Source organism: Aulonocara stuartgranti (assembly GCF_965226115.1).
Source record: "Aulonocara stuartgranti genome assembly, chromosome: 3".
Taxonomy (NCBI): domain Eukaryota; kingdom Metazoa; phylum Chordata; class Actinopteri; order Cichliformes; family Cichlidae; genus Aulonocara; species Aulonocara stuartgranti.
In genome coordinates, this window is record NC_138941.1 from 74,908,866 (window position 1) to 74,923,265 (window position 14,400).

Here is a 14,400-nt window from a genome sequence, read left to right on the forward strand (position 1 = left end):
GTGATAATGAGAAATAACAGAGAAAAACAAAAGGAAGGTGCAATGAGACAGGAAATCATGATTCATGGCAAATGAAATTTATCAATAATTGAAAGCCATCCTGACAGTTATTACAAATTAATATTAGCAGGTTCAGTCCCAACTGATGACCTATAAAGATCTGTGTCATTACCAAAGTGTCACAAAAGAAACATCTCATGATGGGTAAACCAGTGAGCTGTCTCAAAACCTTCACAACCGTATTGTTGCAAAACATACTGAAGGTATTGGTTCTAAACTACTGGAGGTTCTAGTGAGCACTGTTGGGTTCTTAATGCAGAGGTAGAAAGAACATCATTTCACCATATATAATAATGATCAGAAGAGTTGTTGAAGAGCCAAGGTGCTAGAGAAAAACCTGGAATCAGCAGGTACAATTGTTTCAAGAAGGCATGGCATGTAGGTCACCATCCATGGTGCCATTGCTGAAGAAAAAGCATGATGAAGAGCTTTTAAAGTTTGCTGAACATTTAGAGAAGCCAGTGAAATATGGTCTGGTCAGATGATCATATGATTGTTCGGTTTTTCTCTGTAGGGTCTACCTTACAATATAAAGGTGGTTGTTATTGTGATTGGTCGCTATATGAATAAAATTGACTGGAAATGAAAAGATGACATTTAGTCCTTGCCAAGCTCAATACAGGAAGGCTACACAGATAAAGGTCAGTAAAAATAGTGTTCAAGCTTGTGGTTTATTTTCCGGCTCTACATAAGAAATGCTTCAACCACGAGTGATGGCAGTTCACTGATCATCATTTATACATGTAAACTGGTTGTCTGTGTAAACGAACTGCTGCTACTGCTCTAATCCAGCTGAGCACTCAAGACTCAGCTATTCACACACTGCTTTCTAAGCACCTTTATCAAACACTCACGTTTGGATGGAGGCGTCAGAAGAAATTTGGCGTTCAGTATCTTGCCTAAGAATACTTCAGCATGCAGACAAGAAGACACATTTAGAAGACAACCCACTGCATCACATGAGCCTCAGTCAGCGTTCACAGTGCACAGAGAGATCCTGCTGGTTTGCTGTTTATGCATTACTAATGTAGATTTATTGTTGACATGCGTGTTTAAGGTTCGGTGCCCAAACTGACAGTGACTGATGGCAACATTTAGACTGAAAACCAAACAATGAAACTCTGAGAGACACAGGACGATTATCGACTCTGTCCACACAGTGGAAAATTTGTTCTTAATAGAGGAAACATCGTCTACATAACAGACCCAATCAGCAGGAGCGATGCTAAACACAGCAGCTGTGGTTTCCTGTTTGATAAAAACAGGTCGTCTGCCTTCATGTTCAGTCGTCATGTTACAGATACTAACTGAACTGAACCTTCAGCAGGTTTTGGACGTTTATGAGACAAATTTAAATCACAAACTTTCATCACTTTAATCCTGCAGGTTTGAAACTGTTTTCTATTATTAGAAAGATTCTTTGTGTATTTCAGGTAAAGTGTGATGCTCATATGTAAATAACATCTTGTTTTGTTTCCTGTCCAACTGGCCAGCTTTGAGATGAAACCAGTCATTTTTAACCAGGATATGTCCTTTAATGCACATATTAAACAAATATGTAGGACTGCTTTCTTCCATCTGAGCAACATCTCTAAAATTAGAAATATCCTGTCTCAGAGTGATGCTGAAAAACAAGTTCATGCATTTATTACTTCTAGGCTCAAAATCGTTTTCTGTGCCTGTCATGAACAGCTGTGTGGCAGGCAGAGGCAAGACCCAAATGCAGGACTTGGAAACAAAGGGGTCGGCTAAAAGAGGCAGCGTTATTAATGTTAGAAGATACTCAGAAAGAAACATAAAAATACAAGAGAAACAAAGAAAGAAAATTAGAGAATATAAACAGGAAACTACGAAGGAAACATAGAACTCACAGAAGAACACAGCAAAACAGGCACGAGGGAGACTGAGGACCTAAACACAGGGATGGGATTACAAACACAATGAGACAGAACACAGAGAAAACAGACAAACGCAGGTACGTGAGCGGGGAGACTGAAAGAATAACAAAACACAGAGAAGAGGCTGGCACAGACTGGACACGAAGGAAATAAACATGAACAACAAGAAATAGAGAATAAGAAATATAAATAATGACGACTCTGACAAATAAGGGAACCTGAGCTCAAGAGACACCAATATAGAACCAGAACAAAGGTCATTGAAACAAGAGAACAAATAAACACATAGTCCATAACAAACACAAAAACTAGCTCAAAGACTGAGGACCATCACAGGACACTCTGTGTCAAACATGAGTGTTCATAAGTTCAGAGTATTGATCAGTTTGAAATGATGGAAGCAGCTCCTGAAAGTGACGACTCTTCACCTCGCAGTAGACCTTTGTCAGAGTTCAAGCTGCACAGACTCAAACCAGCAGCAGGTTGATTTCTTTAGTTCCCCGTCAATCCTGGTTCCTCAGGAGGAACTTGCTCCCACAATGACATCACTGTGTGAATGAATGGGAGTGAATGAAGAAAGGAGGAAGCTGATGACTGCCTGTAAATGTTCCCACGGTGACTGACAGAGTGAGACTGTCCACAGGAAGTCTGCAGGTCTGTCCTCAGCTTCCTGTTTACACTTCTTCTGTGGTGTCTGTGGTTCCTTTAGCTTCTGTAAAAATGGGACAGTTGAGTGTGCAGTCATGGTGCAGGTCACGAGAAGGGTGAGGCATTTATTGTCCTACCAACTTTAAAACCTAATTAAAATGTATATGTATGTAACAAATATATGAAACTTTAAACCTAATTTTTAAACTGAAGCTTAAAGAGAAAAAAGTTAATGATGGATTGCATTTATATAACACTTTTCTAGGCACCCAAAGTACAGTTCCACAGTCACTCTCACACACTGGTGGAGGCAGCTACAGTTGTAGCCACAGCTGCCCGGGGACAGACTGACAGAAGCAAGGCTGCCATATCGCGCCATCGGCCCCTCTGGCCATCACCAGTAGGCGGTAGGGGAAGTGTCTTGCCATAGGACACAACCACCAGGACAGAGAGAGAGCAGGAGGAATCGAACCGGCGACCTTCCAGTTACAGAGGAGCTTCCCAATCCCCTGAACTACGGTTGCCCCAACAGCTCAGCATGTAATAACACTGGGACATGAGTCATATAGGTGCAGCCTCCCTACCTGTGTTCTCAGGGGTCTGAGTGATGATGTCAGCATTGGTCATGTGTGTTTTTGGGATGACATCATCAAGACAAGAACATGCCAATGAGTGACTGAATATCCGGGATTTATTTACAACTCACTGAACTTGGATTTTCCATCAACCCTGTTTGCCTGCTGAACTGAATTCAAATATATATTGTTTTCATTTAATAATAATCCTGCAGAGAAATCTTAATTCTTATGAAGACGTTGTGAGGGGCTTCATGAATCTCTCTCTGAAAAAGAACTCATTTTGTTTCACTTTAAACACTAGTCACACAAAGAGATGAAGACAAGAAACAAAGTTAAGAACATCTTTTGCTGTGTGGTAACTTTACATCTTCCTTTGTTCAGTCCTGTATCTCAGCACCGGTATCTGCTGACATGCACTCTCTCTACTCTCAGACACTGTTTATCTCTACAGAGTCCACAACATTCAAATAGCTGCTAGACTGATCTTAAACACATAAAACACTTCATGGTTTATGTGTTTTACCTTTGATCATTTCCCACTGATCTCAACAAAGAAGCTCCATCACAGAGAGCTTCTCTCAGCAGTTAACCACACCAGCAGCACCTGTTTTGATGTGGGTGAATGAACGCTCGACTCCGGGAAATATGAACTACTGACTCAGGTGACTTCACTATTTATGTGCTTTTACATCTGATTACTGCTACTACTGTGTATAACCCTCAGATTTACATGGCAATAAAAGAAATAATGTGGTCACTGAACTAGCTTCTCCTGCTAGTCCCAAAAACGTGACTCAAAGTGAGAGCTGACTGGGCTTTTTCAGCTGTAGCCTAAACTGTGGAAGCATCACCCTGCCCTTGTTAGTTCAGCCCACTCGCTGCCTGTCTTTAAATAATGTCTTAAAATGTGTTTTTGCTCCTCAGATTAGAGTCAGAACGCGAGCAGTACATTCTCACCTTGTACTGGTTGTTATTTTCCTAATTTTGCTGGTTTGCTGGTTTGTAGAGTATTTTTATTAAACTGTCCAACGTGTGCTTCTCCGATTTATTTTTGAAAAGATACATCTGGATTAAAAACAAACCAAATCCGCTCAGATTATTTTTAATCTTCAGTTCAGGCCGACAGCTCCTGTTACACTGTGTCATTCACACAAACCTGAATTGACTCCCATCAAACACCGATCATATCTGTTTAAGCTGCAGGATTTCCTGTCTCAGTGCCACGTCTCTCTCTGCTGACTGCCTCATGTTATAAACACTGAACTGACCAACGAAACCACAGTACAGCTTTAATTATGAAACCAGTGACAGGTTTTACTGAGGAAACAGGAACCTGAAGAGTGAACTGCACCTGCTGTCAATCCCACTTTCAAAACACTAGTTTGATAAGTGTGAGAAGAAGATTCTCATTGTTTCATTGACCACATTTTACAAGCCCAATGAAAACTACTTTTGGGTTTATCTCTCATTGATGTCCCTCGCTAGAACACAGGTGAATGTGTACCTGCAGTGTTTGTCCTCAGACTGGAGTAAAGTACTTCAGGTTCGCTGGCTGGAGTCTTATTGGTCCAGGCTCTACTGGTGACCTCAGCATAGGTGACATCATTTACTGGAGCTGACTGGTATCTCCCTGCAAAGATGAAGTGATCTGAAAGAATACTAGTATTTGTGTCTGTGGAGTTTTAGTCTGAATCTACTTTCTAAGTGTTCTAAAAATAGAAACGCTGATGGAGGCTGTCTTGATGTGTCCAACATGATGACTTTGGATGAAAATTTGAGACAGATGCCATACCTGTGCGTTTCTTCCACAGAAGATGAAGTACAAACAGAACCAGAACCAACAGCACCAGGGAACCTATAGCAGCTACAATTGGGAATATGAGGGAGGAGGGGGGAGAGGGAGAAGGGGGAGGAGAAAGAAGGGTAGAAGAAGAGGAGATATGAGTGTTTGTGAGTGACGTTATGGTTGTTGTTGCTTCTTTTGTTGTTGTAAACAAGGCTGTGGTTGAAGGACCTGCAGGAGAGATGAGGAAGCTGGTTCAGTCAGTTTATCATCAGCTCAGCAGATTGGCTTTAAACAGGAAGTGATGTCAGTGTTCTGACCTCTGACCCTCAGAAAGCTCTGAGGAGATGATCCAAACTCATCAGGAGCACACCAGTAGAGACCTTCATCAGACTGCTGCACGTTAATGGTGATTATGTGCTCTGATTTAGGTCCAACAGGACGTCCATTAAAGTAGAAATAAGCTGCAGCTGTGCCACCAGTTTTCTTCTTACAGCGTAGTGTGACATCACTTCCTGTCCTCACAGAAAGTGCAGGGATCTCCAGGATCACATGTTTATCTAAAGAAAAGACGCACAGAGTGATGTAGAGGTGGTATAACAGTGTGCTGTTAGTCTGATGAAATGAATGACTTCATTACCTGATACAGTGATGTTGACTTCTTCACTCTTCTCTCCAGCTTCATCTTCACACCAGTAAACTCCACTGATTGGCTTGAACTCATCAAACAAACAGGATGAACCATTGAACCTCCCGAAGCCCCGCCCCCTTGCTCCACATGACTCAGTCCCACTTCCTGTGTCCCTCTTCACCGTCCATCCATCAGAGCCCAGCTGACCGTCACATGTCAGAGACACTGAGGCTGCTGTGAAGAACTGCTGAAGGTTTGGACTGACGCTCAGAGAGACTGGAGGACAGACGGACAGTTTCTATCAGTGTTTACACTCAGTGTTTGTCCTGGACCATGGTGCACTTCATCTACTCACCTGCACAAACAGTCAGTGCAGACAGCAGCAGCACACACACACCTGCAACAGGAGGTCAGAGGTCACTGAAAGACATTGGACATTATGACCAGAAGGCAGTAATAGGCCTGGGAGAGCATCTTCTATGTTACCATGTTCACTCTTCACCCTGCTATGATGGCACTTGTTTAGCCATTTGTCACATAGACTCTGGATGTTATATTTCAAAGCTGCACACTGGTTATCTGTGTAGGTCACAGTGAGGTGTTGTGAGAAAGTTGGTGACACCCAGTTGGTGGGGAGGTCCTGGTGGTGAAGTCTTCTGTTCTCCTGTGTCAAGGGTGCAGACAACAGCTGTTGAAACACCTTCTCTTTTAACGTCTATTCAACTAAATGCTGTGCTATTTATCTTTAGTGACTGTGTACCTGCCCCCCCCCTCTCTCTCTCTCTCTCGTGCTCATAAGAATAAAAATGAATAAAAAGTTGTTGATTACTTCTACTCATGTGACAAAGTGCAGGAAGACCACGCCTGGGTGCATATTTTTGGTAATAGCCCGTCACCAGTAGTAACCATCTATTACCTATGACAAGCCACCTGGGAAGGCGAGACGAACTTTGGAGCAGACACAAGACACTTTGTCGAGAGACACTTCTGCATCGATGACGGGCTGATTTCAGTTCCCACAGAGGCTGCAGCCATCGATCGGCTTAAGCACACATGTGCAGCCGAGTCCAACCTCAAACTCCACAAAATTGCCTCAAATAGTTTCTTAGTCATGCAAGCCTACACCCGGTGTGGAGTTCTCTCCGTATCTAATAGTATCTTCAACCTCTTGTATACTCCGAGTGGAAAACAGTTAAAACATAAACATGTTTAATGAATACCTTTCATAACTTGAAATGCAAATAGAAATGATACATTTTTAAAAATGATGCAAACAACAAAGTAAAATGTTGCTATTTACCCCAAAATGCAGCAAAGGCCTCAGATTTTTTGCACAATCATTTCAAACTATTTACAGAACAATCAGGTGTGTTGCATCAAATAAGAAGGCACACAAAGTATTCATGCAACTCCCAAAGAATAGGTCCTGTCCACTATAAAACAGAGGAGAACACCACAAGGTCTGACAGCAGGAGCACCTGTGACATTCACTAGTATAACTCACAAAAACCCAATAACTGCATAACACACTAACTACAGCCTCCAAACACACTAAACGTCACTAATCTCTCACATGTGAAAACTCGCTCTCTCTCTTTCTTTCGCTCTCTCTCTCTCATTGGTGTCACTCCTAAAACTTCTCCCTCTTCCTAAACAACCAAACGCCTCATGTTGCCATATCATTTTTTGATTGGTGGACATGGTACACTTCAACATGAATAAGGAAGGGAAGGGGTGCTTTTTCTTTTTCACTCGCAAGCGGAGAGCGTTTGCTAGCGCTGTCCTTAGAAAACGCAGTTGCTGAGGCGGCTGAGGTCATTTGGAGTCCAGGGAGCGCTTTGAAGACCTTCTGTGACTCTTTGGTGGCATCTGTCATTTTTTACAGTGTTGTATGTTGGTACCTCAGGTCCCACATCTCCAGATTCACTAACAGCTTCTTCCACCTGGGCCATTCGGACATTTAACAAACACCATGTCCCCTCTGTTCTATCTCTGCTGTGATCCCAACAACCTACATGTAAAGGTCGCCCAAACTAATAAAATTGTCAGGGATTATAGTGGAGAGAGAAAACAGGCGGCTCCCACCCTCTTATCTGAACATCAGTTTTGAGTGGCTATACAGTATATCTGCAGAGATACGGGCAGTACAGGTGCAGCAGTTAGGTATTAAGAAATAAAAAAGAAAAGAAAAACATAAAATGAATTCATATTCAATTTCCACATTTACTAAAAGCAAACAATGTAATGATATTAAAGTAACTCCCTGATGGATGACATGAGCAATGAATAGCTTCACTGATTTTATTAGGTTCTATTTGAGTCTCAATCTGCTGCTGTTTGAAGCTCATCACCAGAAAAACAACAAAACATACAAACTCTGAGGGAAATGACCAAAACAGTCTCCAGTCTTTTGTTAGACTCTGTGTTTATAGTGGAAAACTTGCTCTTATTAAAGGAAGTGAAGGCTACATAATAGGCAGATAAGACAAACGTGTGGTGAGTGCAACTAGCAGCTGTGGTTTCCTGAATGAACGTCGATGTTCGAAGAAACGAGGTTGCCCGACTTCTCCTTAAGTCATCATGTTACAGACAGTGAACTTAACATGAAGCTCTAACTCTGAGTCCAAATTACATGATGGATCACAAAAAAGGTTTTCCTGCTTAGAACTCATTTGCATCCACATCTGTTGATGAGACAAAGTCATGATGTAAGCACACTTGCCTGCTTCATGCTTGTGTGAAAGAATTTATTTCATTAGATGCCTCTGAGTTAAAGTGTGAGCTGCATCACTGTCTATTTTCAATGACTTTTAATTAAATTACTTTAGCCCTACTAGAAAACAGGCAACAGAAAAAGAGCAAACTCTTCCTCTCTCCTAAATGAAACAAACTTTAAGCAGATCCAACAAACTTCACTTGGGGATCCATCCACCCTCAGCAAAAGCTTCCTCCTGCTGAAAGTGTGTTTTCCCACTTTATTGTGTGATGAAGCGGTGATAAATGAATACATGACTGAAAGTAAGCATGAAAAGTTTTTCAGTGTTTGACTCACCGAGGAGCAGAGACACACCTGAAGTCTTCATGTTGTCGGAATGACGATTGACAGCAGAGTGACACCTTCAGCTTCACCACTTCCCTGTTAAGACCATCAGCTTGTGACACTGCTTCTGCAGAGCGAGGCTGAGCCGCTTCCCTGATAAACTGCATGAGTCATGTTCACGGTAACCCTCACTGTTTCAGTCCATAACTGGACAGTTTGGGAGCTAATGAATGATATATGCAGCTACTTTTTCTGGTCCCAGTCTGTTGTCACCACTGTCTCAAATTTGGGGACTTACAGGCTTACAAAGGGGCACAGTGACTCTGGTCATCAAAGAGGCCAAGCTGAAGTACAAGTAGTGTATTGAGGAGCTCTTTAGAGACACAGAGACCCGGTGTTTAGAAAAAATGCATCTCAACTGCTCTGATACTCCTGACACATGTGGGATCACTACAGGTTTTCGCTTGGGCAGCGGTTGTCCTTCTCTCCTGGATCGGCTGGAGCTTTCTTTAGGTGGCTTCCCAGCTTTGACAAAAGTCCAGCTGGGATAACCACATTTACTCAGGGCCTTCTTGATGTTCTTCTGCCTCCCTGGCTGCTGTGTCAGTGGGGATGGTGTGTGTTCTGTGTTGTAGCGTCCTGATGACACCCAGTTTGTGCTCCAGTGGATGATGAGAGTCACACCTTAAATACTGATCCGTATGTGTAGGTTTATGGTACACGTCAGCTTTTAGATGTCCCCCATTACTGATGTAAATCTCACAGTCTAAGAAGGCTAATCTGCCACTTTTCATATCCTCCCTGGTGAATTTGATGTGTTGGTCCACCGAGTTAATGTGATCCGTGAATTGTGGAACGTCCTGAGATTGGATTTTCACCCAGGTGTCATCCACATATCTGAACCAATGGCTTGGTGGTGTTCCAGGGTAGGATGGCAAAGCCCTCTTTTCCATTTCTTCCATGTACAAATTGGCCACGATGGGTGAAACTGGGAGCCCATGGCACACCCATGTTCCTGCCTGTAGAACTGACCCTTGTTTGTGAAATAGGTGGAATGAAGGCACAGTTCCAAAAGCAAACACACTTGGTCGATGCTGAGAGCGGTCCTGTTGCTGAGGTTGAGGTCAGGTTGTTTATGTATCTTCAGTAAACCATACAGAGTTGGTGTAGGTTCCCCTTGGTATAGTCTGTGGTATGAGATCAGGGGCTCATAAGCATTTTCGTCACTGAGCAGGGACAAAATATTCTCATGATAGTCTTTCTGCTTTAGCAAAACTGTGCACCTACCCTGGTGGAAAGATGTTAATGTTGTTGCCGTTCCCCAACTCTCTGTGAATGGTACTCATGACCATTGATCAGTGGTTGTTGATCAATGGTCATGAGAATGTGCATAATTAAGATTAAGGAACTGACCTCCCGGCCCATTGTTCCTTCAGTGGGCTGGTTTCAGTCATTATGCAAATGTACTGTTTATAAGATTGAAAGCTGCAGTCAGCTGAGACTGAAGACGTCACCTGGATGATGAAACGTTTCTCTGACTGAAAATGCTACGTCCAGATGAACAGAATCAACCTTTGGAGACTTACCTGAATGATTGAGCATGCATCAAAATCTCTTAAAGTGGTTTTTATTTACAAGTTTAGGGCTAAATTGCACTCTGCTGCTCTTTAGAACTCAGCACCAGAAAAATAACCAAACATGCAAAAAGAAACCTGATTTTACCAAAAACAGTCTCCATTTCTTTGGTTTGACTCACTGTGGAAAATGTGCTTCTAATAGAGGAAGTGAAGACTACAAAACAGGCAGAAGAATCTGTGGCACATGCAGCCAGCAGCTGTGGTTTCCTGACCCTGCGTGTTTGATGAAAAGAGGTCATCTGACTTCATGTTACAGTCACTAACTGGGCATGAGGCCTCAATTTATTATGACAGTCCAGATTACATGGTGGACTTTACTAATGCATTACTCCAGAATAAACTGCAGAAGGTCTGGAAGCTCTAAAATAAAATAAACTTGTGATATTCATTATAAGCCAATAATATCTCTTCCTGGCTCCAATCACAGACTGCTCTCAGATGAAACCTGTAATACAAGAGAAGAAGAGTGAACTGATCCTCTCACCTAAAACAAGCAGTCAGTGAGTGAGAGCATCCAAGAGTGTTTATTAGAGCTGCTATCAATGAATCGATGAAAAAGATCAGTGAAGGATTTCAGTGACTCACAGAGGAGCAGATGCAGTCTTCATGTTGTCGGGATGATGACTGACAGCAGAGCGACATCATCACCTTCACTACTTCCCTCTTAACATCATCAGCTTGGCACGCTGCTTCTGCAGAGTGAGGCTGAGCTGCTGAACTGAATGAGTGATTTTCACAGCAACACAGAGGAAACGTTTTCTTTTATAGTTACTGAACGAGATGTGCAGTTCCCTCTTTGCCTTTCCACAGACAACTGAATAAATATTGTTATTTAAAACTCTAACATGCAAAGAAAGAATACAAACTACAATATTTGTTAATCCTAAACTAATATATCATCACTGTTAGAGGTGGAAGGGTAATACTTGACCTTGACTAAAATATAATTAATAACTACTAATATTCTAAATACTGTTACTCTTACACTGTGTTACCAGTACATCACTCCTGTTCTTTTCTAATGATAATAATAATATTGTTTATTGCTGAATTGAAGTTAGCTATTGTTATTATAAAGTTAACTGTTGCTAGCATCTGTATTTTCTTGCAGATACTAACCACAGTTACCTTTATAGTGACGGCTGCTGTTGGGGGAAGTATTTTAAACCTGTCCTCTTGGTTTTATCAGCAGTACAAAGTTGAATTAGCCATATTATATAAATAACCAGCATTGGTTGTTATGTTTTCATTAGAAAGTGTTACCTGCTCAGCTTCTGTCTGTCACTGAATAGACTCACATTTCACCACCAGCCTTTCATGTAGTCTGCAAATAACAGTGTGTGGGCCCCCTGGTGGGCTGTGAAGCTGCTGCTGGTAGACAGTAATAAAACATAATTTATTATTATTATGATTATTATTATGTTCTGTATTCACATTTATCATATGTGGAAGTATACGAGGAAACAAAGATAATATTTCACTTTAGTCTGACGTGATGATTAAAATTTAAACTGGTCCTGACTCACGTTTCTTTTCTCTTTATTTGCTTTGTTTCTCTTGTCGTCGTCTTTACTGGCTAGAGGTGCGTGAACAGTCCCGTCCTCTCTCTGAACAAGTGTTTCCTCTTCCTGAATGAAAAAATTGAAGGTGTGTTCGTTTAAGGTGAGGAGCAGGTGGATTATGTCTGTGGATCTACTGCTGGTTTCCTCAGGCAGAAGACGACTGAAGGAAAGGTTTTAGCTATTTGCTGTTTTTACAGAAAGATGAAGACCCTGTTGGTGTTTGTGATCCTCCTGCACGGTAAGAAAATCTGCCTCTGTTCTCACGATCCAAGCTCCATTAATGTCACACTTGCAGAGACACACAGAGACACACACAGTCAGACAGGTTTGTGTGCATTCATAAACAAGGTGAGGTCTCAACTGCCACATGCTGTTGCAGTTGAGATTATCCGAGCCAGCGTAACTTTATCTTAAATGTCTTCTCTCACTGAAGCAGTGAGACAAAAATGCAGCCTGATGTGGTCTCTATCTGTTCTGTTATCAGCTCGAGTCCCTCTAAGCTGATGCACTTGGCTGTTTTCATCTAGCCACCATGACAGTGTAACTGGTCTCACGGGTTTTGTGACAGTTATGAAACAGCAGCCACTTTGGTCATGTCTCAGGAATAATGTCCTTACTTATCTAAACTAATAAAAAAAACACTGAATCAACATGATTTCATGAAATCAGCCGGTGTGCATCACTGGAACTGCTGCATTGTGTCTGTGTCTACTTCAGCCTGTAATAAGTTTCCTGCTGTCATAATAAAGTGTGGGAATGATTTCAGGTTTAAACTCTTCCTGTCCTCACAGTTTCCCAGCATGCCTCAAGTGTGAAGGTGCAGGAGGGAGCAGAGTTTGTCCTGCTGCCATGTAAGTTTCTCAGTGTTAATGTGAAAGAATGCGCAGTTGTGTGGAGCCGGTCCGACCTCAACCCACCCACAGTTCACCTGCGTGAACCGGAAGGTGATAACCTTCAGAACCAAAACCAGCATTACAGCGGGCGAACGTCCATGAATACTGATGCTCTGGAAACTGGAAACCTCAGCCTCACTCTGAAAAATCTTCAACTGTCTGATAGTGGCAACTACACCTGCACCGCCCGCAAGTCTGGTATTGAACAGGGTCAGGCAACAGTGCAGCTGCAGGTCCAGAGGGCCACAGGTGGAGGTCAGTGCAAACAAATGAAAAATCACGTGCAGCGTTAGAGATTCTGCAGCATTATTTTAACATCACACAATTTTCCTGTTTTTGTTCACATTTTTGTTGTCAGGTCGCAGCAGGGTCACAGTTCTCCTGGTTTTCTTGAATTTGGCTGCTTTCTTAATTGTGGGTGGAGGCATGTACTTCAGACACTATTTTGTGAAAGGTAAGTGATTTGTCACATGTGTGATGTGGTCAAATTTCCAATTTTAAATGATGGTGGTTAGTGATGTTGACCTCAGATTTATCCAGCCATGTTCTTAAGGGAACCAGCAACCTGAGAAAATGTACAATTTTAATAAAGGTTTGAATTCGATGGCAGTAACAATTTTCCAAAAAGTTGCAGCAACAAAAAGCGAAAAATGAAACATCTGTATAATTATTTAACTAACATTTAACTGAATTAGGCTAATTGGCAACAGGTCAATAACATTGTTGAGTATTAAGAGAGGCAGAGTTACCCGAAGTAAAGATGTTCAGAGTTTGCAAAAACAATTACAAAATAATTGCAATGTTTCTCAGGACAGAATTCTGAAAACTATAAATATCTCATCATTTACGGCACATAACATCGCCAAAGGTTTCAGAGAATCAGGAGCAATCTCTGTGCACAGCAACAAGGCTGAAAATCAGTCCTGGGCACCTGCGATCCTTGGTTTGAAAGAGCTTTGAAACGTTTACAGATATTACTGCAACACACTTGACTATGCCATGCACACGTGCAGGTTAAAGCTGTATCATGCAAAGAAAACAGCGCATGTGAACATGATCCAGAGACACTGCTATTCTTCTTTGGGGCAAACGTCAGTAAAAAGTCGAAAACTGTTCTGTGGTCAGACGGATTAAATTTTAGGATTATGGGAACAACATGGACACTGCATCCTCAAAAGGAGGCATCTGACTTGTTATTAGAGCTCACTTACAAAACCTGATCTCTGATGGTATGTAATAGTGCTTCCACATCTGGAAAGGTGCTCAAAGGTATTTACAGGTTATACAACAACAAATGCTCCAATTGATACGATGTCTTCTTAAGTGAAGGCCTTACATATTTCAGTAACATCATACTAAACAGCGTCTGATAAAATAGCAGGGAAGAGTTCAGGTCCTGAACTGGTCTGCTTGCAGTTCAAAGCTTTTGCCAGCTTAGAACATCTGGAGCATCATGAAACAAGCATCACTCATTTTAAGTTTACTGTTTGTATTTTCAGAGAAACTCTGCTTTTATTGTTGTTATTCAAGGCCATGGGCAGTGGGGGGTACTGGGAGTTGTGCTTTACCCTGTCATAAAAAGGCAGACACAGCAGCACAACTTGCCAAAAAAAACCCCCAAAAAACTCTTGAAGACATTTAAACACTTGATCTTCTGTCCTGTTTCCAGC

General features: G+C 41.9%; 3 protein-coding genes across 9 annotated transcripts in view; 1 reads left to right on the plus strand and 2 right to left on the minus strand.

Moving 5' to 3' along the window:
* The window catches only part of LOC309703473 (NLR family CARD domain-containing protein 3-like), a 118,923-nt gene that overhangs the window by 67,921 nt on the left and 36,602 nt on the right, over positions 1-14,400 (minus strand). The window lies entirely within an intron of this gene.
* On the minus strand, positions 9-11,883 carry LOC309703617 (uncharacterized protein). Of its 6 annotated transcripts, XM_082528541.1 has the most exons (11): positions 11,802-11,883; positions 11,539-11,646; positions 10,861-10,967; positions 9,926-10,720; positions 8,651-9,825; positions 5,954-5,995; positions 5,608-5,874; positions 5,288-5,527; positions 4,977-5,198; positions 4,689-4,814; positions 9-2,670 (listed from the first exon to the last, which is right to left on the minus strand). In XM_082528541.1, the coding sequence occupies exons 5-11, from the start codon at positions 8,679-8,681 to the stop codon at positions 2,633-2,635; spliced, it is 966 nt and encodes a 321-aa protein (XP_082384667.1). In that variant the 5' UTR covers positions 8,682-9,825; positions 9,926-10,720; positions 10,861-10,967; positions 11,539-11,646; positions 11,802-11,883; the 3' UTR covers positions 9-2,632. The 6 variants fall into 6 exon arrangements, with proteins under 6 accessions (XP_082384667.1, XP_082384671.1, XP_082384670.1 ...); XM_082528545.1 differs by having other exon boundaries at positions 4,977-5,048; positions 8,651-10,720; XM_082528544.1 differs by having other exon boundaries at positions 9-2,667; positions 8,651-10,720.
* Positions 11,860-14,400, plus strand: part of LOC309703496 (uncharacterized protein) — a 288,348-nt gene continuing 285,807 nt past the window's right edge. For both annotated transcript variants that reach the window (XR_014275912.1, XM_082528368.1), the window contains exons 1-3: positions 11,860-12,075; positions 12,629-12,985; positions 13,089-13,184. Coding sequence is in view for 1 of the 2 variants with exons in the window: in XM_082528368.1 (XP_082384494.1) it covers positions 12,039-12,075; positions 12,629-12,985; positions 13,089-13,184 (490 nt within the window). In the remaining variant the exon portion in view is untranslated. The remainder of the gene's footprint in view (positions 12,076-12,628; positions 12,986-13,088; positions 13,185-14,400) is intronic.

Coding starts and splice junctions, on each gene's coding strand:
- LOC309703617 (XM_082528543.1), bottom strand. CDS start 8,681: ATGAAGACTTCAGGTGTGTCTCTGCTCCTCG. Junction 5,875..5,953: donor TGCACTGACTGTTTGTGCAG/GTGAGTAGATGA, acceptor TCTGTCCTCCAG/TCTCTCTGAGCGTCAGTCCA. Junction 5,199..5,287: donor GAGCTTTCTGAGGGTCAGAG/GTCAGAACACTG, acceptor TCTCTCCTGCAG/GTCCTTCAACCACAGCCTTG.